Source organism: Lissotriton vulgaris, unplaced genomic scaffold (genome assembly GCF_964263255.1).
Source record: "Lissotriton vulgaris unplaced genomic scaffold, aLisVul1.2 SCAFFOLD_1378, whole genome shotgun sequence".
In the NCBI taxonomy this organism is placed as follows: domain Eukaryota; kingdom Metazoa; phylum Chordata; class Amphibia; order Caudata; family Salamandridae; genus Lissotriton; species Lissotriton vulgaris.
This window is the reverse complement of record NW_028249917.1, coordinates 151,339-178,609: the sequence shown is the minus strand read 5'-3', so window position 1 is coordinate 178,609 and position 27,271 is coordinate 151,339. Positions and strand designations below refer to the sequence as shown.

General features: G+C 43.3%; 1 protein-coding gene across 1 annotated transcript in view; it reads left to right on the top strand.

Moving 5' to 3' along the window:
• The window catches only part of LOC147663456 (E3 ubiquitin-protein ligase TRIM39-like), a 184,552-nt gene that overhangs the window by 95,472 nt on the left and 61,809 nt on the right, over positions 1–27,271 (top strand). Inside the window, exons 3-5 of the mRNA XM_086950439.1 lie at positions 156–386; positions 16,236–16,258; positions 18,704–18,825. Of these exons, the coding sequence (XP_086806565.1) occupies positions 156–386; positions 16,236–16,258; positions 18,704–18,825 (376 nt within the window). The remainder of the gene's footprint in view (positions 1–155; positions 387–16,235; positions 16,259–18,703; positions 18,826–27,271) is intronic.

Here is a 27,271-nt window from a genome sequence, read left to right as displayed (position 1 = left end):
TGGACACCCCTGTCTCTGATATTACAGATATGATGGCCCTCAATCACCCAGTGAATGGCAAGAAAACCTATGTCAGCCCGGAGTCCCTTGATAAATGTAATACATATTTCTAAGGTGCTTGCAACGTGAATATATGATTTATTTGTATGTTGCAGGCCAAGTTCAAGAGCCAGAGAGAGCAAATCACTAAGGAGTTTGAGAAGCTCCAGATGTTTTTGGAGAAGGAAAAATCTCGTCACCTCAGCAACTTAGAGGAGGAAGAGAAGAAAAGTCTGCAGAGCATCAAGGAGACAGTAACAAAATTAGAAGAACAGCAATTTGTCCTAAGAAGTTGGATTACTGAGATCGAATTGAAGTGTCAGCAGCAGGATGTGGAGTTATTGAAGGTAAGAAAAGGTTATAAATATAGAGAACAAGAAGATCAGCAAACCTTCATTAGTGCAAGAAAGTATCAATTCTGTAAGTCAGATATAGTGGGAGCGATGTATGATCCCATAACTCTCTGAACCCACTACAAAAAATACACAAAGTAATATGTTGGTTAGAAGTAAACCCAGGGAAAAGTGACTGGGATAAAAGATAAAACAGAGACACAGAATATTGATACCCTGACATGAATTTTGCACATATGTTTAAAAAATCATACAATATGTATTGTGTTTTTACCTTTATTGACTGTTAGCATATGTCACTTTATTTGCAAATTTTGCACATGTATTATAGGGATAAACTGCACTTTACCATGTGTACTTTTTGGCTTAAGAAGGAGCAATACTTGCTTGGACTTGTCATTTGATGGTTTAAGATTTGAATGTTAACATTGTCGGGTTAAATATATCTTGCATCTGTAATATTTTATGTCTTGTAATTTTGTTGCTATATGGTTATATATATATATATATATATATATATATATATATATATATATATATATACCGAATAAAGCATTTTGAAATTGAAATTGAAAATACCCTGACATGTAACACAGCTGGGCACTGTCTTCAACTGGAGTAGCATTGCAATCTGAAGATGAGACAAAGTCTTTGTCAGATTTATCAATAATGCTACAGCGCCTAATATGTTATATGGTATACCTTGGTCCGATTTACATTTTGGTAGACAAAGTATTCTCCTTTGGCCTGGTGGAGGAGTTAAAACATTGGTAGGACCCTCTGCCGCAGCAGTTCCTGTCAATGCTTTTTAAACTTGATGCACGGCTCCATCAACATGACAGAGTCATCCGTCTGACTTACTGTTTTTTATTTTTATTTTCCCTTAGGAGATTTCTTTTGGGGGAAAAAGTGCTTTCCTTGCCATGGGAGTTCTCTGCTATGGTGAGGAAACCATAGAGCAGTTTTCACTGCCAAGTTTTCCTGGCAGTGTCGAGCAGTGAAAACTGACCTGTACTTCCGGCCATCTAAATTTGGTAAGTGGACATAGTAGAGGTCAGCCTTCGATGGCCCCTACACTGTCGGACCATTGAAGGAGCATAACCATGGCAGAGATTGAGTAGTCTCCTCTGTGGTTACACCAATGATCTGTTTGTTTCTAAATCTGGCATTCCCGAATGGGTCTGAGAACCTGTAACAAAGGCCTTTAAAAAAGGAACTAGGTAAAAGGTTTAATAGTCCAAATAATAGGTATGAGTCTCTCTAGGGATTCCTGTTCTTTAAAGGTCCAGCAGTATCGGATTATGTAGATTGATATTGGGAGATGAATAATAAAGATTCAGACGTTGACATTACCATTATGTTTACAAAGCAGTGCAATTATCCTGACCATAGCCTATCAACCAAGGTCTAATCCAGTAACCAAGGGATAGCAGGTAGATATATTAACATCAGATGGTTTTGTTGGCTCCTACTCTAATCTGACTTTACATTTTCATGAAACTTTACTGTCCATTGGTCACTTCCTCCAACACCTCTGCACACAGGCAACATTGGCATTAGTTGATGTTGGATGGGGCTTCTAGTTTAGTTTGTTTAAGAAGTTATGTTACCCTTACTCAGTCCATTGTTTCTAGCACAAAGCCTTTTCTCATTGAAGCATTGACTATGGTAATAGCATCCGGTCCTGTTGACTTTCATGAACCAGGCTAGACCAGATCATGCAGTGACGAGGAAACTTTTAAGGAACGAAAAAGTAGCAAAACTTATTTAGTGATTAGCAGAGTGCTCAAGGATTCCAGAGCACCAGGGTTCAGGATTTTGTAATGGATCTTTTCAATTTTCTGGTCTAAAGATTCTGATACCCCTTTGCAAATCCTGGTATGGATTTGTCTATTAGGTGCTTTCAGGACTGTGATAAGGTTTGAGTTTACTAGCCCTAATGGACCGATATCTGTTTAGACCTACAGATCCTGCCTGCGCATGCATTGTTCCATAAAGGCTTTCCATTCAGCTGGCACCACTGAGGTCTGAGGGACCTAAGATGTGTGGATTAGAATAGGTCTGATGTTTCTTTGTTTCACCATAGGATCGAAAATTTGAAACTGTGTGTTCGAGGCATGTGGGCTGCTGAATTCATATCTGTGCATAGATTGCCACCTACTGTTGGGTCCGGATGATTGCACCTTGTTGTACTGGAAGAGTCTTCGAAGTATCACGAGATAGGTGACTCCTCCCCTGGACTACAGTGCGCATGGGCATCTTCTCATCCTCAGATTGTTTTTTTCCGCCATTGGGTTCAGATGTTATTCCTCTACTCCAACTTCGTAATCGAAACTAAACTTTGCTAAAAGGCCAAATGGCCTTCGACTTCGAAGATATTGTTCTCGCTCGGTACTTCTTGACTCGAACAAAGTTTCCATCTCAACCCGGTCGTGGACGCGGGCCGTTGGGCCTTTTCGACGCCACGTGGGCCTGCTGTCAATGGAAAGGAGCCCGTTCAAAAGGTGCCCACAATGCCACTCCAAATTCCCGCATACTGACAAACATACAGTATGCAACAAGTGCTTATCACCAGAGCACAATGAAGAAAATTGCCCAGCTTGTGCCCAATTCCGTTAGAAGAAGACCATCCGGATTCGACGGGCCGCTAGGCAAGAAATGCAGCGACAGGCACTGGAACCAGACAACATCTTCGATGATGAACACGACCTCCCAGAAGCGGAAGATTCGGATCTAGAGATTGTCACCGTCGAGGACCAGTCGGACTCGGATGACCAGATCCCACCGGGGCAACCGTGAGTACACAGCCCCCAACACCGCTTATCCCGTTACCGAAGGCTCCGGTTGAGGCATCGCCTAAAGGCCTTAGCCGAGATCAACAAACTCATTCAGAAGCCCCGCCTTCCGGCTCGGCTCCGAAGACAATAGCAAAGCCTTCCAAGACCCCAGGTCCAAGTAACGTTATCCCCAAGAAGGTTGTCGAACCCAAGAGGGTCGTCGAACCGAAAAAGCCTGCACAGCCAAAGGTCGTCGAACCGAAGAAGGCCGTCGACCCAAAGGTTGTCGAACCAAAGAAGGCCGTTGAACCAAAAGTCGTCGAGCCGAAGACGGTGGTCTAACCAAAAAAGGTCACACCAAAGACTATCGAGCCGAAAAAAGGACTCGAACCGAAGCTGGTCATTGATCCAAAAGGAACACACGACCCGAACAAAACCAGCGATCCCAAAAAAGATGTGCATCACACCTCAAAGCCCGTCGAATCGAAAAAACCCATCGACTCGACAAAGGACATTCAGCCTAAGAAAGCTGTAGAGCACAAAAAGCCTATCGAACCTAAAGATCCGGTCGATCCGCAACTAGTCGTCGACCCAAACAAAGCGACCGAGCTAAAGAAGTCTAATAAACCAGCAAAAGACGTCTAACCAAGAACTGTTACCGACCCAAAGGCAACACTCGAGCCGAAAAAGACTGAGCTAAAAAAGTCGATGCCACGGACAGTGGAAATGAACTCTTCCATCCCGATCCACAATCAGAGGAACAATCTAAACTGTATATAAACCCTGAGACTGGTAAAGTTACAGTTTTATACTGTATATTGTAACGGTCTTCTCTTAGGAGCTAATGAAGGACAACTCAAAAAGTTACAAGTGATCCAAAATACGGCAGCAAGGACTGTCCTTAATGTTCCTTCCAGGACTCCTTCTCGCCCCCTGCTGACCAGACTCCACTGGTTGCCAGTGAGGAAGCGAGTACAGTTTAAGACTCTATGCACCATTCATAGAAGTATGATAGGTGAAGGTCCAAAATATCTGGCCAAAATCTTTCAGCCATATGCTCCTGGACGCTCCCTGCGCTCCAGTAACCTGGAGCTTTTGCAGGTACCCAGAATAAAGAAGTCCAGACAAGGAGGCCGAGCGCTGGCCCATGTGGGACCAAGGCTCTGGAACTCTCTACCTCTTGAGTTGAGATCACTCACCAGCCACCTGACTTTCCGGAAGACCTTAAAAACGCACCTATTTTCCAGTAATTGACTCTCCCCTGGTAATATGCACTATCCCCTCTGAACAAAACCATCTGGAGTTATATTCTTACTGGTAAAGCGCGGAGATACCCCTTCGGGGGTCTATTCAGGCGCTATATAAGAATATAAAATAAATAAATAAATAAATACTGGAAGAAAAGACCATTGGACACGGCCACTCCTTCCCCTATTCCTCTAAAGAAAAAGGACTTCAGAACTTCTCCCTCTAGGCCTTTTACTCCTTTCTATCCTACCATGCCTTTTGCTCCCTACTCTCCTACACATTCAGACTATATTGAGGAGAACACGGGGGAAGATCCTCAAAAAGATTTTAACTATCCAGAGGATCAACATCAACAGGATGACACAAGGGATGATCAGAATGATCCATATGACATACACCCCATCCCTGACCCCTCCTCATACCCTACAAAGCCGTCACCTACCGACGACACCATATTGTTCAATCAACTGATAGATAGGGCGGCACAATACCACAATGTAGACATGCACAATGACGCAATAGAAGAAGATTTCTATTTGACATGTTTCCTACCTCTGAGAAAAATGTCAGGACACTTCCTATGCTAAAAGGGGTACTAAAACACGCACCAGATATATTCAAAGATACAGCCAGAGCACGTGTGATCAATCCCAGGATTGAAAGGAAATATAAGGCAGCTCCTACAGACCCTACTTACATTAAAGGCCAGTTACCTTTAGACTCACTAGTAGTAGCAAACGCCCGTAAAAGAGCTAACTCACAGACAACAGGAGATGCTTAACCTCCTGATAAAGAGTCTAAAATATTAGATGCCTCAGGCAAAAGAGTAGCCTCACAAGCTTCTAATTCATAGAGAATTGCAAACACACAGGCTCTACTACCTCGCTATGATAGAGCACACTATGACCAGCTTGAAGGTTTACTGCAACACCTGCCAGAACCTTACAAAGCTCAAGCTAACGACCTCATACACGAGGGAAAATTTATTACCGACGCTTACATTAATTGTGCGCTTGACGCAGCTGACACAGCAGCCAGGTCCATTAATACTAGCGTGTAACTACGCAGACACGCGTGGCTACGCATCTCTGGTTTTAAGAACGAGGTGCAATCCACCATCCTCAACCAACCAGTCAATCAGGACTTCCTGTTTGACCCTGCAGTGAATTCCATTTAGATAAAATAAAAATAATATACAGAAACTTCTAAATCCATGGGCGCACTGCAGTTTCAACAACATAGGAGTTCCTTTCGAATCTCCTCCTACAGAGGCGCTACACGAGGCAACACATCATAGAATTCCTCTACATATAAAGGCAACACCCAAAGTTCCTTTATCAAAGGTTCCAACAGGGGAGGTTATAGGGGCAACAATAACAAGGGTAGAGGACTTGGAGGCAATAACACCAGAGCCTCCACTTCCACAAAACAGTGACTTCATCACACTCCCTCCAGACCATCTAACACCAGTCGGAGGCAGAATCCAACAATTCCTACCATTCTGGAATGCAATTGCCACAGACAGGTGGGTGAGACAAATTATCCAGTATGGTTATTGCCTAGAACTCACTTCTACTCCACCCAACATACCACCCAAACACCGTCCTATGTCCAAAGAACACATCACCTGGTTACAACAAGAGGTGAAATCCATGCTGGAAAAGGGGGCCATAGAGCCAGTCCCTTTCCAACACCAAGGGACAGGAGTATACTCACTATACTTCCTTATTCCCAAAAAGGACGGGTCTCTCAGACCAATATTGGACCTCAGACCCCTAAATCAATACATACTCTTGGAGCACTTCCATATGATCACTTACAACAAGTGCTCCCGTTGCTTCAACAAGGCGACTTCCTAGCAACATTAGACCTCAAGGATGCATATTTTCACATACCTATACATGCAGCGCACAGGAAATATCTCAGGTTCACAATAGAAGGTCAACATTATCAATTCAAGGTTTTCCCCTTCGGGGTAACCACAGCTCCAAGAGTATTCACAAAATGTTTAGCAACAGTAGCTGCACATCTCAGGAGACAACACATCCACGTGTTTCCATACCTAGACGATTGGCTCATACAAGCAAAATCGTACGCATAGTGTGTAAGAGACACGTCTCAAACACTCCAGCTGCTACACAGTCTGGGTTTTTCCATAAACTACCCAAAATAGCATCTACAGCCCTCCCACATACAGCAATATTTGGGGGCTGCCATAGATACCTTAGTAGCAAGGGCATATCCAAACTCAACCAGGATAGCCAATATGCAGATTCTCATTCACAAATTTCAGCCACAACACTCTTTGCCAGCTCGAGTCTTCATGCAGCTCATAGGCATGATGGCCTCCTGCATATTCATTGTCCCTCATGCCCGACTTCAAATGTGTCCACTGCAAGAATGCCTCTCAAGACAGTGGAACCAAGCTCAAGGACAACTGAAAGACCTAGTGTTGGTAGACAGTCACGCTTAAAACTCTCTGCAGTGGTGGAACCCACAAAACCTTTCCAAGGGGCGAATGTTCCAAGAGCAGGTTCCACAACTAGTACTAACAGCGGACGCAACACTAACAGGTTGGGGAGCCCACTTACTTCAATACACAGCCCAAGGGCTCTGGACAATCAAACATAAGAAACTGCATATCAACTAACTAGAGTTGCTAGCAATATTTCTAGCCCTAAAAGCATTCCAGAAATACTTGTACAACAAAACCGTGTTGATCCGAAGGAACAACATGACAGCCATGTACTACATCCAGAAACAAGGAGGAACACACTCTCCACAGATGTCCTACTTAGCACAGAGCAATTCCAAAAAACATCTTTCTCCTAGCAGAACACCTGCCAGGGAAAGACAATCAAGTAGCGGATCTGCTAAGCAGACACAGCCAACAGCTACACAAATAGGAGATTCACCCTCAAGTTCTCCAACCATTCTTCCAAAAATGGGGCCACCCAGACATAGATCTGTTTGCCACAAAAGAAAACTCAAAATGCCAGTACTTTGCCGCTAGGTTCCCACATCTGTTGTCACAGGGCAATGCGATATGGATGAACTGGTCAGGCAGATTTGCGTATGCTTTTCCCCCAGCTCCACTGATTCCGCTGCTGGCACGCAAACTACAGCAATAGTCTCTCACAATGATCCTAGTTGCTCCCTCATGAGCAAGACAGCCATGGTACACAACGTTCCTGGAACTTTCAGTAGTTCCTTATCAAAGGCTGCGCCTCTCGCCCCATCTTCTAACTCAGAACCATGGAGAAATCAGAGACCCAGATCTCAATCAGATGAACCTAGCGATCTGGCTCCTGAAGTCTTAGAGTTCGGATACCTTAACTTACCTCCAGATTGCATGAACATTATTAAGGAGGCAAGACGCCCAACTACTAGAGCATGCTGTGCAGCTAAATGGAAAAGATTTGTAATTTATTGCAACAATAACCAAATCAATCCATTAGATGCTTCTATCCAAAACATTATCTGTTACCTCTTGCATCTTCAAAGATGCAATCTAGCCTACTCTTCTATAAGACTACACCTTGTTGCTATAGCAGCATATCTCCAAAACAGACAACTCCTTTCCCTGTTTAGGGTACCACCAATCAAGGCTTTTAAGGAGGGTTTTAAAAGGGTGATTCCTCCAAAACACCCACCTTCACCAGTCTGGAACTTAAATTTAGTACTCACCATACTTATGGGACCTCCTTTCGAACCACTCCACTCATTCGAATTGCAATTTCTAACATGGAAGGTGGCATCCTTGATTGCCACTACCTCCCTCAGGCGAGTTAGTGAGCTTCAAGCACTAACAATTCAAGAACCCTTCATGCAAATACATGCAAATAGGGTAGTACTTAGGACCAACACTAAGTTTATTCCAAAAGTCATATCCACTTTTCATGTCAATCAATCAATAGAACTGCCAGTGTTCTTCCAAAATCCACAGTCAGTAGCTGAAAGAGCCCTACACACACTAGATGTAAAAAGAGCTCTGCTATATTATGTTGCCAGAACTAAATCATTTAGAAAAACCAAGCAATTGTTTGTTGCTTTTTCACCACAACATAAAGGGAATCCCATATCAAAATCAGGAATAGCCAGATGGATAGTTAAATGCATTCAAATATGTTATCAAAAGGCTAAACACACTTTAACAATTCCCCCAAAAGCACACTCTACGCGTAAAATGGGGGCATCGAGGGCTTTCCTAGGGAATATTCCCCTTGAAGACATACGTAGAGCAGCCACATGGTCTACCATACACACTTTCACTAAACACTATTGTGTAGACGTGAATTCAAAGCAGCAAGCTGCTGTAGGCCAGGCTGCCCTTAAAACTCTTTTTCAGACTGCTGCAGCTGGTACAGGTAACCACCGCTAGAGGAGATACTGCTATACAGTCTATGCACAGATATGAATTCAGCAGCCCACATGCCTCGAACGGAATATGCTACTTACCAGTATGCATCTGTTCTTGGCATGTAGGGCTGCTGACATTCATATCGCCCACCCTCCTCCCCGGTGCCTGTTGCAGCTGCAGAATTCTCTTTTTCATGGTCATCTCTTACTTTACTATACTCCATCTCTGCCACAATGGCGAAAAACAATCTGAGGATGGAGAAGATGCCCATGTGCACTGTAGTCCAGGGGAGGAGTCACCTATCTCGTGATATTTCGAAGACTCTTCCAGGACAACAAGGTGCAATCATCCAGATCCAACACTAGGTGGCGATCTATGCACAGATATAAATGTCAGCAGCCCTACATGCCAAGAACAGATGCATACAGGTAAGTAGCATATTCCTTTTTATTTTTGGAAATGCCAAGTAGATATAATGCACCCAAAGGGAACTGTGTTAAGCAGAGTAACGGGTAACATGAATTTCCAGTATTCCCAGTGCAATCGATCTGGAGAAAATAGAACATTCTACAGAGGTCCGGGTTTCTTCAAGGTGTGAGAGAGGGCCTGGGACACTCGTTTAGCCCACAGAAAGCCCTGTGAGGTTTCTGATTGAAGAGAGAAGAAGAGATGTATATGACCTGGAGAAGAGCAGGCATCACAGGTGTAGAGAGTCTGGACCCAGTAGTAACTGTGAGATCATTGGCCCTCTACAGCAACACCATTCAGGTAGAGGAGCACAGATATGGATGGGACTTTTCAGCACATTTTATTTTGATAGTAGATTGAAGCAGAGAAGTTATGGGACAAGCAGAATCTTGTATGGCACTGAGAGCTGCTAGCTCATTGAGACTAGACATTCAATCCTGTCTGGTCACTTGTGTCATTGGCCTTACAAATGTACCCCTTCCTGGTACAGGCTGCCAGTAAGGGAGTTTAATTGGACATGAAGGCATGTGCACATCTTTCTAACTGAGGAAGTATATATTTGTCTCTCCCTCACATTCTAGAGATTGCATTGTTCGCCCCACAAATGTTTGTCGCTAAGAATGCAAACCCTTCAGGTGTCTGCCTAGGAGTTATTAGTGTAAAGTGATGTGTTATGTTCTATGTGTTCTTTCGTGCTAAATTACTGAGTTGTCATTGGCTTTATGTACATTGAGTGTATCTAAATTCACCTGTATTGCATTACTGTCAAAGGGTTGTTTACCCTTTTATTCCCAGTGTGAATGTTCTTTATGGGACCATAGTCCATAATATTTAATGGTATAGCCTGATAGTTTACCCCACTGACCAATGTGGCACACACATTGAGTAGTTCGGTTGCAGGACAGTCTTAAAATTTCCACAGTTGATTACCACAAAGGTACTGACTATTCCTACTGCAGGATTGCGAGTGGGGCCACATGGAGCGGCATCGAAGGGCTTAAATGTAAATGTGGGTGTACTTGTAAAGCGCACTGTGACTCCAAGGAGTATCCTGGAACTGAAGACCGCTGGAGAACCCGTCCTGGTTTTCCCTATGAGATGGTCCCTTTCTGGGTATCTCCAAGGTGAAACCAGGCATCCCCGGCGTCTGTGGGGGGCCGTTGTAGAGATGAAGTTTTAGGTAGGGTGAGCGACCCAATAAACCCTTGCGCCCTTGGGCAGTTGAAATGTTTAGAAGATGGGCCGGCAAGGGATTTGTTTATGAAACAATTATATAACGTCAGTGAGAGGAACTGAACTAAATCAAGTATCCACACTTTAGCAAATTAGTGACTAAAATGCTTTTGAAGAAAACGTCAATAATGTTACCACACTAACATATTGAAACAATAAAAGAGTACAAGAACCAGGTATTATTGTATCAAAAAGATTATTATTATCTTTATGGCATAAAAATGCATAGGGTACAAAACAATGCAAATGCGATATAAAAAGGAATGTGTTGTAAATATTCCTATGCTATATCACAAAAAGGTCTAAGCTGCTTACTAATGAGAACACAATGATTCCAAAACAATAATTGAAAATCAAAAGTGGTTATAACATAACAAGCAGGATTAGACGCAGCGGTCGACGTTTCGGTCTTTTGTGGATAACTTCATAAGACCATCATCAGGACTTGAGTTTTAAAGCATGTGAAGATAGTTGACCCTGAAACAAATTTAAAATTCCGAGACAAATAGTTCCCAGAAGTGGGTAGGGGTGGATATGCAGCGTGAAAGTAAATCGACTGGATCCAGCGACAAAACAGATTTTGGTTTTGAGATGATCGCTTCTCAATGATGTAATGATGTTGATCGAATTTGATCTCTCAATTCAAGTCAGGGATTTATCCTTTAAGTCCAAAGTTTGGAGTGTCCAGAGAGTAAATTGAGGACGACGCCTTATGTTGATTATTAAATAAGCCGATGGCTGCTGTGTTAATTCCGCTGCCGTTCTACACATCGCGATCGCGTTCTTCCGTCGCTTTGGCTCAAAATCGGATTATTTAATAATAAACATAAGGCGTCGTCCTCAATTTACTCTCTGGACACTCCAAACTTTGGACTTAAAGGATAAATCCCTGACTTGAATTGAGAGATCAAATTCGATCAACATCATTACATCATTGAGAAGCGATCATCTCAAAACCCAAATCTGTTTTGTCGCTGGATCCAGTCGATTTACTTTCACGCTGCATATCCACCCCTACCCACTTCTGGGAACTATTTGTCTCGGAATTTTAAATTTGTTTCAGGGTCAACTATCTTCACATGCTTTAAAACTCAAGTCCTGATGATGGTCTTATGAAGTTATCCACAAAAGACCGAAACGTCGACCGCTGCGTCTAATCCTGCTTGTTATGTTATAACCACTTTTGATTTTCAATTATTGTTTTGGAATCATTGTGTTCTCATTAGTAAGCAGCTTAGACCTTTTTGTGATATAGCATAGGAATATTTACAACACATTCCTTTTTATATCGCATTTGCATTGTTTTGTACCCTATGCATTTTTATGCCATAAAGATAATAATAATCTTTTTGATACAATAATACCTGGTTCTTGTACTGTTTTATTGTTTCAATATGTTAGTGTCGTAACATTATTGACGTTTTCTTTAAAAGCATTTTAGTCACTAATTTGCTAAAGTGTGGATACTTGATTTAGTTCAGTTCCTCTCACCGACGTTATATAATTGTTTCATAAACAAATCCCTTGCCGGCCCATCTTCTAAACGTTGTAGAGATGAGGCAAGCTTAATGCCCAGAGTTGCCGAGTGTGTTCCCTGGTTAGAGTAGGCACCGAGGCGAGAATTACCCAGTCTGTTTGACCCTGGTCCACGACCCTGCCGCGTCGGGAATTGAACCCTGGTCCCGGGCCGTTCTCTGCTTACGGGTCTGCCGCCTCTAACCAGTGAGCCACACCACTCCACCTTAGATACCGGTCATTTATATCCGCAATTCGTGGCTGCTCCTGTGCCCAGAGAAAGAGGTGCCCTGCTCCATACTGAGTCTAAGGGTCCTGGATAGGATGAGATACTGATTACACATCATTTAGAATTTACTTCGCCTCCATATAATCTTCAGCTTTTAATGTATGTGGTCTAATCTTATATTCAGGAAGTACCATTTAACACTTTTGTAATAGTAGTGTACTTTACTATTACAGTAGAGCTCCATTGGATTGAATGCTTTCATGGGTTAATCGAGTAAATCTGTGCTTGATACTTCATAAGCGAAGGTCAGTAATAGAAATGTGTGTTCATTATTAACCTGTTTGTTTATATTTGTCTACTAGAAGACCGTCCCGACGTTGTCCAGGTATGAATTGCTGCCGGCCAGTAGTATATTGTTTTGTAGGATTTCGTTTTGATAGCATTTCTTATGTGTGACAGGCCTGTGAAGCGCTCCGATTCACAGTGCACTGCTGATGCACTTAAAAGTGCGTGTTCAGTAGTGTGTGAACTCGAGTTTCCCTACTTTATTTTTCCTTGCAATATTATATAGCGCGAACTCGACAACATGGCATGAGCACAATTTACATTACAGAAGAACACATTCATTTGTGGTAGGCAAGGGTAGACAAAGCGATTTGCCTGGAATCACAAAATGTTGAGCTGATGCTGAGATTGGAACGTAGCTCCTCAGCTCTAAAGTTCGCAATTCTAGAACTTGTGGCGGGAGGTGTGTCTAAAGGTGTATGTCGGTGCTGGCCATCAATGAGAGAGACCTGTGCATTTTTCAAATGGGTGGTGAAAAAATATGAGTATGTTGCTGGAGATGTGGGACGCCGTGCTACCAATGTACTTACCGGGGGAGGGTAAACACCCATTATTCCGTAACTTTCTTTCCGCATACCATCACTCCGCATACTTTCATTACGAAAGTACCATGACTCCGCAATGCCATTATAACGCTTGGCATTACATTTTATATGCTTTTACCATGCGTACATTTACAACGAAATTCGTTGTAAATGCATGAATGGTAAAAGCATTTTTTTTAATGTTTGGATAAGGTAAGTATGGGTATAGGGCTATATGTTTTGGGGTACTGAGGTGTATGTTTTGGGGTGTTTCGGTATTTTAAGTGTTCAGATATAGTTTTGGGTTATGGGGTACAGGGGTAGTTTTAGGGTTTAGGGATAGGTATGGGTTTTGGGGTACAGGGGTATTTTTAGGGTTCAGGGCTAGGTTTGGGTTTTGGGGTATAGGGGTATTTTTAGGGTTCAGGGGTAGGTTTGGGTTTTGGGGTACAGGGGCATTTTAAGGGTTCAGGGCTAGGTTTGGATTTTGGGGTACAGGGGTATTTTAAGGGTTCAGGGTTAGGTTTGGATTTTGGGGTACAGGGGTATTTTAGGGCTCAGGGGTAGGTTTCGGTTTTGGGGTATAGGGTTATTTTTAGGGTTCAGGGCTAGGTTTGGGTTTTGGGCTACAGGGGTATTTTTAGGGTTCAGGGGTAGGTTTGGGTTTTGGGGTAGAGGGGTATTTTAAGGGTTCAGGGCTAGGTTTGGGTTTTGGGGTACAGGGGTATTTTAGTGTTCAGGGGTAGGTTTGGGTTTTGGGGTACAGTGGTATTTTTAGGGTTCAGGGATAGGTTTGGGTTTTGAGGTACAGGGGTATTTATAGGGTTCAGGGCTAGGTTTGGGTTTTGGGGTAAATGAGTATTTTAAGGGTTAGGTTTGGGTTTTGGGGTCCAGGGTATATTTATAGCTGTGCTTGCCAAACTGTGCGCAGCGGCACCCCAGTGCGCCATAATGAGGTGCCAGGGGCGCCGCGCACAGTAGGGTGACCAACCGTCCGTAAATTCCACAGACCGTCCCTGCCTTTTATCTGTAATTGTGGCCATCACAGGGAGCAGCGCTGCTCCCCTGTAAGAGGCCTCACCCCCGCTGCTGGTGCCGCCTCGCACTCATACTAGAGCCCAAGAGCAGCCCCTCCCGCCCATTGTCATACTGTCTGCGGCTGATTGCCACACACAGAATGACAATGGGGCAGTCGGGGGTATTCATGCATGTGGTGGCGGCCTCCTGCCTCAGTGTACAGAAGGGCCTTCTGTTACATAAAAGGTAAAACGCCAATGCTGCAATGTTAGAGAACACTTCATTTAAAGAAGCCTGTGAAATAAGTTTAAAAGAACAGGTTATCGTTTTTTCACTGTCTCATCATTTTTGAACTGAAGTATTTTCAATATTAAAGCCATGGTGGCTGCTTTTTTATTTTAAGGAACTAGCAACCATTGACAAAGCCAATAGTCCTGGCTTGTTGTTGGTGCAATGATACTTGCTGTATTATATATCTGGATGCAATGACATAAACAACATAATACCAGTCAGGCGCAACACTATGCTAAGCGCAGATTTCTAGCCTATGTGTTTTAAACTGCCCTCTTAATTACATCCAACACCCCCTTTGAAGAGACCCCCCAGTTTTTTTACACCGCTTAAAGCCCTGGAAACAACACCATGTTACAGTAACCTCACATCCTGGCACTGTGCCTCATGTGTGACTCATGACTTCTACGTTTTCAGACTGCCTATGTGCAGGGGCATAGTGAACTCTTCCCCACCACACCCCACCCCTTGCTGTAGTTCGTTCTTGATAGGCCTCTTCTGCCTGCAACTCTGCAGACAAAGGCTCAGCTCATAATGTGGAAAGGTGGGTGAGTAAATAAGTAAAGGAATGTTTGAATGGCTGGATGGATTACTGAAAGGATGATTGCATGAATGAAAGGGGGAATGGAAAGATAATGAAAGAAAGGATGGATGGATGAGTGAATGAGTGGAAGTATGGATGAGAGAAAGGGTTAATAGATGGATGTATGGGTGGAAAGGTAGATGGATGTGTAAAAGTGTGGATGGGTGTGTGAAAGGATGGATGGATGAGTGAAAGGGCAGCTGATGGGTGAGTGAATTGGTGGATGGGCGTGTGAAAGGATGGATGGATGGAATGATGAATGAAAGGGTAGATGATGGGCAAGTGAATGGGTGGATGGATGAGTGAAAGGATGGATGTAAGGATTGATGAGTTAGTGAAAGGGGGTAGATGGACAAAGAGATGGACGAGAGAACGGATGGCTCGAAGAGTGAACGGATGGTTGGATGAGGGAAATAATGCGTCCCAATTATTTTAAGGAAGATAACAGGAGGTACATATCACCCACCCACCGGTAAAAAAATGGTGGGGAGCCACGGCCAACTGCCGATTTAGGTCAAGGGAACCACAGGTCAAAAAAGTTTGGGAACCACTGATTTATAGGGTTAAAATGGGTTACTGCTTAAGGGTGTTGGGGTATTTTAAGGAGTAAGGGTGAGTTATGATTATGGGGTGCAGAGGTATTTAAAGGGAGCAGGGTGGGATTAGAACACGATATGAGACATGGCATGAAGGGCGGAACGTACCACACGCCCCCAGCATTTGTCACACCTCCAGCAAACGCCCACAGCACAACGCAGACACGCCCACAAGGGATTACGTTGCTGGCACGGTTCTTTTACCATTCAAATGTATATGGTGGGCGTCTGCATAGCCTATATCCTTCTGCTGCAACTGCCCTTTCCAACGCTGTATTGGGTGTTGTGATTGGTGCTGTGGTTCCTGAGATTACCCGCCTCAAAGGTTTGGGCTCTCTCTTTATTATATTAGTATGGATAGGTACTTGTAATTAGTAGTCCAGTCCAGTCAAGCAAATCTTTATTCGCAGCATTTCTGCTGTATAAAAGAATAAATATACAAATACAACTCACAATAAAAGTTTACATTAACATTATTTAAAAGAGCTACAGTCTCTGATGATCAGTGCAATAGAAGAAACCCAATCAAACTGTATCTTATCATATAAAAATGTTATATAACTAGTGAACTTGTGAATATCTTTTTCAAAATGTTAATTTTACTGTGAACGTAAATTGTATTGTCACGTGTTGAACTGTTTATGTTTCACTCCCTAGGATGCGAAGACCGTATTGAGCAGGTACAATTATCTTATCTTCTTTGATTAGCTCACCATATCAAAACATTAAGGAGGAGTCATTAAAATGAATTATATCACACTTCTTTATGTATTTTTGCCCCTCGTGTGAGCCAATTTTTCAATAGCTCACTATCTTCTACTTAGGTGCGAAGAGCAAAGCAACCATGCTTACTTGGACACACCCTATTTAACGGGGAGATGTAGGATGATATTTTTTCTTTATATTTAGTTTTTTTAAATAATTTTACCGTCCTCCATAGTTTTTTGTTTTCTCCATCTCCTTTTCCATCTTCTTATTCATTTTCTTTTTTCCATTTATTTGGCCTTTTTGTGTTTTTTTCCATCTATAATGTTGTTTTATTTTTTCGTAGTCATAGTTTCCTTTACTGGATTATATTATATTTTACTGTCTCCTTTCTCGTGCCTCTGGATGTTTTTGTATTTTTGTTGCTTTCTGTTTCTTTTAAATTCATGCACTAATTTCCATTCTCTTAATGTGGTCCATATCTTACTTTTTGCTTATTGTTTGCTTTTTTACTTCTGTCTTTTTCAACTTTCATTTATACACTACTCTTTTTCTTTGTTTCTAGTCTATCTTTTGCCATTGTTTTTCTTTGCCTCTTTCTCCAGTTTTCTCTTTTCTACATTAATTATCCCCTTGGATTGTGTTGTTCCTCTCAATTTGCATATTTTATATTATAAGCAGTATTTAAATATTAATTGTATGGCTTACTGGGTTGAATGGTTGCTGTGAATCATATGCAGTAATTCTAAAGACCCTCAGACTTAGGCTTCCCTCCTTATGGCTTTGGGAAAATAAATAACAATAAAATGGTTTATAATCCTAATTTCTACAGCACCTAGAAACAATAGAAGTGTGATATGATGTGCTATATAATGACACGTTATTAAAAGTAATATTAGTCAGTTTTCTAACATGTACTTTTATTTTACTGTTTAACTTTGAGAGCATTGATATATTATTTACTCACATTTACTATATATTATATAAATCTTTAACATATTTAGTGTTGTACAGATCAATTGACCGTTTTATGCGCCCCACTGTATAAATTCTTTGTCCCATTTTGATTGTTGTACTGTAATGAAATGTAATGGGGATTTGTAGAGCGTGATCGTGACACCCATGAGGGTACGCAGGGGCTGAGTAGGTGTGGGCTATGCAAGATGGTTGTTGAAGAGCCAGGTTTTCACTATTTTGCAGTACTCTGTAAGAGACGTGGCTGTCCTAATGTGCGGCGGGAGGCCAATCCAGGATTTGGCTGTCAAGTAATAGAAAGCGCTGCCTCCTGTCTTGCTTCTATGGATACAGGGTGTGTGTGCAAGGGCGAGTGATGTTGAGTGGAGGTTCCTGGTTGGTTGGTGGAGGTGTAGTCGTGGTTGAGGTTGGTGGGATCCATTTTGTTTAGTGCCTTGTAGGCGTGGGTGAGCATCTTGAACTGGCAGTGTTTCTGGATAGGGAGCCTGTTAAGTTGTTGGAGGAGAGGTGTGATGTGCATGCAGCAAGGAAGGTTGAGTACTAGTCTGGCTGCGGCGTTAGGATGGTTTGCAGCTTGTGCCTCAGGTATGTGGAGGTACCATAGTAAAGGGCATTGCTGTAGTCCAATCAATTGGTGTGAAAAGGCCCGGGTGACAGTCTTTTTGTTGTCGGGAGGGAGCCGTTTGATGATTTTTCTGAGCATGTGGAGAATGTGAAAGCAGGTGGAGGTGAGGGCAAGGATCTGATGTCTCATGGTAAGGGTAATGTCCAAGATGATGCCCAGGTTTCTTTCGTGGTCGGAGAGCATAGGGTGGGGTGGGACCTAGTTCTATAGCTGCATCTCATTTCTTTATTTCACAGTATAGATTCTCAGTCATATACTTCCCTTTGGGAGATCCTTCTGTTTAATCCATTGACCTAGGTGAACTCCTTATGCATTCCTACACAATCAGAGGTCATATAATCCTTATTCATCTTACATCACAACCAATACCCACTCTTATCTTGCAGAGAAGCTCATCATCTTTGGTGGTTCTCAACACAACCACAGCCGGACGCCATCAGACTAAAGATTAAGAAGTGCAAAAAAACCTGTTTTTAAAACAAGGCAGCAAGCACTTTCCATACCTGCACCCAGGTTCTGGAACAACATCTCTATATTCTCCTATTACTGATTGACTTTATTCTTGTCCTCGACCAAATACCTCGTTTCGCTGCCTTTTGGCTAGGATCGTGCTATAGAAATACCATATACATACATACATCTCTTTTTCTTTCTGCCTTGCTATGCCACTCTTTGTTTTTCTCTGAGTGAATAGCCCCTATCCTCTCCCTCCCTTTTTTTATTTCTTCATATTTATTTGACTCAATGCATAATTACTTTTCTATCTGTAACTTCTGAGCAGTTGGGAATTTCATAGCATTTCTACTTGTCTCTTTCCAAGGTATGAAAATATGAAAGATCAGCAAACTGACTTCTGTACCTTAGCGGAGAAGAAAGAGAAGGCGGAGGAGGAGGTAGTGGAAGAGGAAGTGGACCTACAGATAAAGATAATTGAATCATTGGGTGAGAAACCACAAACTTGTCATTAGTGTTAACTATAAGAATGTCTAGATTTATCAGCTCACCCATATATTTAGTTGTCAAATGTTTTGTTACGAAGACACTTAAATCCAAACCTATGAAATGCATCAGAGCTGGTAATGAAATTAATGCAGTAATTATAGACGACTCTATAAAACAGACAGGCATCTTTGAATGTTAGTAAAATACTTATAGATTTATTTGCCCAATGTTATGCACTTTGGAGAACCAGCATCATAAGGAAAAGAGGAAGAGTGAACCTGCTGTGATTTGACAAGTGACCTTTTTTGTATCCAAGGTAAGGCCCTTGTAGGCAATCAGTCCAGTAGCCAGTAGTTTAGATTTTACAGGTAGGTTTATTCAGTTACAGGTAAGCTGACCACTCATCCAAAGCATGCACTCATGAACATTCTATTACATTCACACAGGCTGAGCAGGAAGGAACTAGGAGCCAAAGGATGCAATACCTTTCAACACAGATAGTTCAGTGACTGATTTAACTTTCTCTGCTGTCATCTTAAGGTAAAACATATTTAATTAACAAGAATCTATAATAAAAGTTAATGTTAGTCATACAAAGGATGCATAATTCCCCCTATTCCACAGCAGGGGTTTCTTGATTAGGACTACGGTGCTCCACCTCCTCACCTTATTTGCAACCCTATTATAATTTTTTCGTGACTGTAACTCTGACTGAGCATATGGAAGGTAATGATGAATGCCTTTCTACCTGAGCCTCGCTTGTAGTAAATGCTGGACAGCCAGGCACATCCTCTAGGTACAGGAGTGATGCAATGACTTTGGATTTATATTTTGCAGCCCTTCCATTTCACATCAGTAAGAAATCTAGGCTTCAAATTCAAATTTGATTCTATCGGTCTTTCAAGATGCAGATTAAAGCTGTTTCCGTTAATTGTTTCCTTACGGTAAAGTCTCTCAGGAAGAGGCTCCATCTGGTTCCTGAGGGCAGTTGCAAGACCATCATCCATGCCTTGGTTACTTCCAAGTTACACTTCGCAAATAGTCTGTGCCTGGGTCTACAGGCTTACTTGCTGCATCGCTTGTAGATCCTTCCAAATACGGCAGTACGTCTGATTTCGAAGATCCCGGCTCGTTCATCTGTAGCTGCCTCCTTACGCAGTCTACATTGGGTGCCCATTGTCAGCCCCAATACATTCAAGGCCTTCATCTTCGCTTATGGAGCCTTTGAGCAAAAAGGCCCTTTATATATAAGAAGTAGATTGTCTGCTACCACCAGGGCAGATTGTTGCGATCCAACACTAAAGCTTCTGGACCTTCCCAAGGGTCGCAAGCAGGGGCGGATTGGCAATTCGGGCATCGGCCGAAGGGCCGGTATCTCCGTGCCCTCTGTGGGCCGTTTTATTTCCTCCCCTTTCCCAGCCACACAGTGAAGCTGCATTAATTTCTCTGTCTCTGTCTCCGTGATCTCTGTGGACTAGGAAAGAGGAAAAAAAAAACTGGCCACAGAGGGCACGGAGACCGAGACAGAGAAATGAATGCAGCTTCACTGTGTAGTGATTATCCGCTGTGGCCTCTCCTTCACCCCCTGCCCAGCAAAGCAATCAGGCTGAGGGTGGCTGGGTTAGGGGGTGATTGTTTGCAAAAATCGGTCTCCCTGGGGCCAGGTGTTGCTCAGGCCTTTGAGCCATTTTCACCTTGGCCTCCCTGGGGCCCACGCAGCACATAAACAGTGTTAGGTTTTTTTTTTAATTTTTTTTATTTAATGCGATTTTATATAGCGCAAACTTTATCAGAAGGTGTCAGAGCGCTTTACATAAGAATCAGTTGCGAAACATAAGGATTTAGGATTACATGCGTTACATAAAAGAAACAAGCAGAAAAAATTGCAAATGTACAAGATGTAAAGTCACACAAGGAAGAGATACAAACAGAAAGAAAAATTGCAAATGTACAAGTAGTAAAGTCACTCAAGGAAGAGAAACAAATGGATATACTCTAAGAGTTACATAGGAATGGTAGAGAGTACAAAGGTCTACTGCATATACTAGTGATTAGAGTTCTCTAAATACCTAAGGAAGGGGTACGAATGGATATACTCTAAGAGTCACATAGGAATGGTAGAGAGTACAAAGGTCTACTGCATATACTAGTGATTAGAGTTCTCTAAATACCTAAGGAAGGGGTAGGAATGGATATACTCTAAGAGTCACATAGGAATGGTAGATAGTACAAAGGTCTACTTCATATACTAGTGATTAGAGTTCTCTATATACATATATATATACACATAGTAGATTTTCCCAGGCAGAGTTCCATTAAGTGGGGTTGGAGGGGGGATGCAGTCACAGCACCAAGGGAGGGTGGGAGGGATACAAGGGTATGGAGAAAAGGCAAAACAGAAAAGGGAAGAAACATTTGAGGATCGTCAAGGGGGAAACGAGGGAGAAGGGTACAAGAGGAGGGAATGGACAAGATGGCGGGTCGGGGTCCAGAGAAAAACGGCTGAGTGAATAGTGGGCGAGGAAGAATGGGTCTTGCTGTGGGGGCCAGGTGATCTTTGCAACTTGCACCATCTTCACCTCAGCCTCCTCCTGGCTACCATGGATGACCCAGCAGCTGTGTTTTGTGCTCCCCTGCCAGGACATTGCCCTGAGGCCTGGAGGGCCGGGGAGGGCTGATTAATTTACTAATTGCAGGGGCCTCACTGCTGTTCATGTGCTCCTGAGCTGAAGGTCTGGGGAGAGCTGAGTAGGTTAGTAATAGCAGCGGCTTCGCTGCTTATTAGGTGCTCCTTCCCTGAAGGGCTCGAATAATTTTGTGACAGAAAGGGGCCTTGCTGTTTTTTTAGTTGCTCAGCATGGCGCCATTGTCACCTCCCCCCCCCCCCCCCCCCCCGTGTCTCCTGTGCAAGAACAGTATCCTCTCACTTTAATTCATTTCTGTGCCAAACATCTTAAGGATTTTGGGGGCCCTGGGCCATACATATTTTTGGGCCCCTGTTCGGAACAGACTTGAATTTATAATCCAATTTCTGATCTTTGATGCCCTCTTTCAGCTGGTCACTGGACAGTGCACTACCATACTTGTCCAAATTCCTAATGTATTTACATCTAATATTCAAGAACATTGACGTGTGTAACCAAATGGTGTTTCATGAAAGGGCACGCCCCTTGAATGTGGGCCATGCCCCTTAATTTTGGGCCACGCCCCTTGAATGTGGGCCACTTTTTTCGTCAGTGCCCGGGCCAAATCGTGATCCCAATCCGACCCTGGTCGCAAGACAAGAAGAGGTGACTGTTCCTTTTCATTGCTGACTGCCAAACTCTGGAATTTCCTGCCGGCTGCTCTGTTTCGCTACTTCAGAATCCGTTTTTCGTAAACGATTTAAGACTTTTATTTTTAATGCACAGGCTTTCTATATTGGGGTCTGTTAGTTCTTGTTTGTTCTGCACTCATGCCGCTAGCTCCGGGACCCTTCTTCTGAAGCAACCGCGTGCTTTACAAATTCTATTGTATTGTATCAGTGGGTGGTGCAAGCGGCAATGCAGCAACAAGATATATGCTTGGCCGTTGTAGAGAGAAGCCCAGTGTGTGGCTTCATGTCATTCAGCTCAGACTCTTAACAACGTCTCCCCCTCAACATAAAGTGGGATGGAATCGGCAAGCTTCACTGACCCACCTCACACTGTCATGATGTGGGGATGGCAGACTTCAGAAAGGGGTCCCGCCTCCAATGAGAGGAGAAAGGTACTAGTGCCATGGACACCATATCGGAGCCGCTGCGACCCCTGGCTTCCTACTTGCGGCCCCTGCCTGCCTCCCTTGGACCCCTGACACTGCCTTTCCGACCCTTGGTGTGACAGGTCCCATAGGCAGTGACCGGAACTAAAGGAAACCTGGTTATATGTGCTGTTTACTTTTTATCCTAAACTGGGGCATTTTAATTCATTTGTTTATATCCTCAGTGTCTCTAGAAGCGAGTTTCTGCATTTTAATTAATTTGTTTATATCCTCAGTGTCTCTAGAAGGAGTTTATAGGGGGCACACAAGGAGGCTACAGATACAACTGAGTGGGCCCCCTACAATGTGAAATCATGAGGATCATGCGCACGTGTATTTCATAAATATATTAATTTATTGATCAATAAAATAATGCAAAAGGTTTCTAAAGCAGTTACTAGAAATTAATCTGTTCATGTATTGTGTGTATGGTTAAAAAATAATAGATTAATATCTGCTTTAGACCACTGTTGCAATATTTTATTAACCTTGCATTTAATATTTAATCTTTCATTTATCGTTGCTTCAGCTGTGTCACTACCTTAATGCCATTATGTCGAAGGTCATCCAGCAGCCCCTTCCCTAACATCACCAGGGTCAAAAATTAAAGTGCTGTCACTTCCTGTGATGTCATCAGCAGCTGAATGTTTGGATGATGTCACTTCCAGTACTCCTGGCATTTTTGCGAATCAGCGCCAATGACTAGTGCGAGTGAAGTCTGGAATGAAATGAAAAACACTAGTGCTGCGAAGTGGAAACACAAGTCGTACTGCCTGCTTGAATGTAGAGAAGGATTCTTGGCTGTGGAGAGAACAAAGTCTAGCTTGAGACACCGGCAGCTGCTAACCCGTGCCAAGGTCTGGAAAATTAAATGCAAAAAAAAAAAAAGTAACACATTTTGCAATATTTGCCATTTGCATCGCATAGACATCAAAGTTGTTCTATCGCACCCACACACTCTATGATATGGCAGGATTATCAAGTACATAAAGAATACACACCTCCTTGACTATGTATTACAATTTAATGCTGTCCATGTCTGTTTATGCCCCTTCAAAAGTTTACCAGCCGCCACTGCTATGACAAGTGATGCGTGACGTCAGTTCCCATAAATAATAAGGACCTTGCACTACATCTGTCAGATAGTCTTGAATCCAGATTTAGGCGAGGGCTGCCCCATCACCCTCCTTTCAACAGCTCGCCTCATTGGTCTCGGGCAGAAAATGTCCACAGATATCCACCCAGACTGTGGATAAAGCTCCCGGCGTATGGTGGATATTATTCATTGAGTTTTTTTCCCCTTAAAGCGGCAACTTCTTTGGGGCTCGTTAATCCTGAATACTATGAAGGAAGGATTGTCCTGGCAGAAAACAAACAAAAAGAGACTTTTGCCATCCTGAAGGAATTGAGTCACAAAAACGAGAAGAAATCCACAATCTCATCCCTAGATTGTGATGCCTTTCAGGAGTGTTTCCTTCAGAAAGTCACGGACATCATTTCGGAAATTAGCAGAACCCCCATTGATTCTAGTTCCCTTGACCAGACTAGCCCTCCTCCCTGTCCTAGTAGTCAGCTGTCCAAATTCCCTAGTCTTGACTCAGCTACTTTGGTATCACTAGCAAATCGTACCAAATCTGGCTCTCGAGCAGATCCCTGCCCTCCGAGTATTTTCCAAATGGCCCTGCCAGGGCTGGAGAAGCAGGTTTGGGACTACTCAATAACTCTAGATTTGGGTTATTTACCAACAAATCTGAAAGATGCCAGGGTCAACCCCCTGCTGAAAATGTCTGGTGCGTATATTCTGACCTCAAAGAACTATAGGCCCATCTCTCAGCTCCCCTTTCTAGCTAAGATTTTGGAACAGCACGTACTAAAGATACTCTCTAGGTATCCGGAAGATCATCAACTGCTCCATGCTAGACAGGCGGGCTTTAGAGCTCATCATAGCACAGAGCTAGTGATGGTGTCCATCTTGGACGAGCTCAGAGTTAGGGCCGATAGTAAACCGCCGAGTGCCCTGATTTTATTAGATCTGTCAGCGGCATTTGATACGGTCAGCCATAACATACTGCTGAACCGTCTCACGAACCTGGGCATAAACGGGCAAGTAAATCAATAGCTAAAATCTTTTCTGTCAGACCCCGCTCAGAGTTCAGCTGGGTAAGCAGCTATTGGATCTGGGCTCCCTGACCTGCGGAGTACCCCAGGGCTCTACATTATCTCCTCTTCTTTTTACCATCTATTTGCAACCCTTGGAGGAGACCCTGACCCATATGGATTGTCAGGTCGTTAATTATGCCGCTGATATTCCACTTCTTGTCCGGCTTAATAACTCCTGCCAGGCTCAGGAGTCGGCAAAAAACCTGCTCAGGTTCACTGTAAATTGGATGACAGCCAATTCATTGAAAATAAATCCGGATAAAACCGAATTGCTTGTCATTCCAACAAGTAATAGTCCATGGTCTGATCTTTTTTGGCCTCCAGAATTAGGAGTAGTCCCGGCACCAGTCCCGGTGGTAAAATGCCTGGGGCTGAAAATAAATTCTGAACTGTCTGTCTTGTCAGGTTTCCACTGTTGTGGGAACCTGTATGGGCTTACTTAGGCAGCTACGGAAACTTGCTCCTCTCTTATCAGCATCCTCACTGCAGTCGATCATTTCCGCCACTGTCATCTCCAGGCTGGATTATGGGAATGCCCTTTATCTTGGCCTCCCACAGAAGCTCCTCAGGAGACAGCAGGTTGTACAGAACGATGCAGCAAGGCTCATTTTTAGACACCCTAGGAAGACATGAGCCACCCCTCTGCTACATAAATTGCACTGGCTGCCATTAAACAGAGAGCGCAGTTTAAGGGCCTCTGTTTCGCCCACAAGGCAATTTATGGTGAGGCACTCAAATATGTAAAAGATCGCTTGATGAAGTATGTTCCTGGCCGGGTTCTACGATCATCTGAGGCTTGCAGGTTAGCTCCCCCCAGGTACACATCTAAAGCGGGTAGAGCATTCTCCGTCTTCCTCCCACAGGTCTGGAATGATCTGCCCGAGTACCTGCGCAAGGAACCGGCTATGCTCATCTTTAGGAAGGTCTTATTTATTTAGAAGTTTTGTATAGCGCTAGCTGGACCCAAGGGTATCAGAGCGCTTCACAGCAGGTACAGTTATGAGCAATTTTTGGCAAAGACAAACATCTGCAGATTACCAACTTAAGCGCATTCAAAAACAAAGTTACAATACAGATCTTCAGGCTGAGGGCTGTCAGAAAGAGGAGTTAGTTATCTTTCCTAGAGTCAATCGTGGAATTTACATTGCGGTCAAGAGCGCTCAAGGTAGAGGGCTTTGAGAAGGATCTTGAATTTCGGGAAGGAGGTGGTTGTTCTGATGTGGTGGTGGGGGGGGATGGAGTCCCAGATCTTAGATGCATTTCCCGCAAAGGATTTGTTTGCGGTTTTGAGTTTCCGTGATTTCAGTGGGATGAGTAGAAGAGTGTTGGAGCTTCTGAGGTTCCTAGACTGGCCAGCCCTTTTGAGTTTGGCGGCCAGGTATTCGGTTTACCACTGTGTAGGGCTTTGTGGGTGAGACAGGCTGTACGGAAGCTGGCTCGTTGGTCAATGGGGAGCCACTTCAGTTCCTTGAGTGCCGGAGAAATGTGTTTGAATTTCTTAGTTCCTGTGACCATTCTTGCTGTGGCATTGAGGGTGGTGGTCAGGGAACCTACGTGGGATTTTGCTGTCCCAGTCAGGGCTGCGATTCCATATCTATTTAGAGAGGCGTTAACAACTGCGTAATCACTGCCTCCATTGCTGCCTGATATTTCTGCCCTAGTGACTTGCTCACTTTTCTCTAGAAGCGCTTAGAGACCGGTTGGTGATTTGTGCTATATAAAAATCATATAACATAACATACCATCCAGGTAGGTGCAGGGGTTGGCTTTGTGTCATGGCGCCCACTTTTGTGCAAGGGGACTTTTGCAAATTTTCTAGATCGAATCTGGCACCTGGAGAAGACTCATAAGGTGAGGAATATGTAGGTAGGTAAAGAATCCACCAGAAAGATGGTTACCAAAGGTAAGTAATATTTTATTCAGGCTCTCAGGAGGTTTAGGGAGGCAGAGCTTAGCTTCCAGCCATGCCCCAGGAAGGGTGTAAGAAACCAGATGGTTAGCGTCCTGCTCTGCCCTGTTATCTTGCTGTGCCCACACTGTGGGGGGATTGTCATGAACGTCTTGGGCACTGGGACAGTGGTATAATATGTTAACTGCATGCGCCATTCAGTTGGACAGAGACACTGTGTGTTTACTCCTGCCATCCCAGACACTAGTTAGGAATCCATTTTCATGTACCTGGTAGTTTATGTATCTCAGGACATCAAAAGAATGTATAATCTCAGAACTACATAAAAAGATTCCGTTGTGCATGTTTATTTTTCTGTGTATTGCACACTTCTAGGTGCTTTTGAGAAAAAGTATCAGGTTATTTTTTTTAATGAAGGTTCCACAAGACTTATTAAGGCATAAATTGTGCAGAAATTAGCTGTGCACACCTCACCCAGCCGAAACCTCCTCTCATAATCTGCTCACGTTATAGATCAACAATCATTCCAGAACATGAAACAGATTATGGAATGGCTTCTCCTCTTCCTTGAGATCTGATCCCAGCCCTTTACAGTTC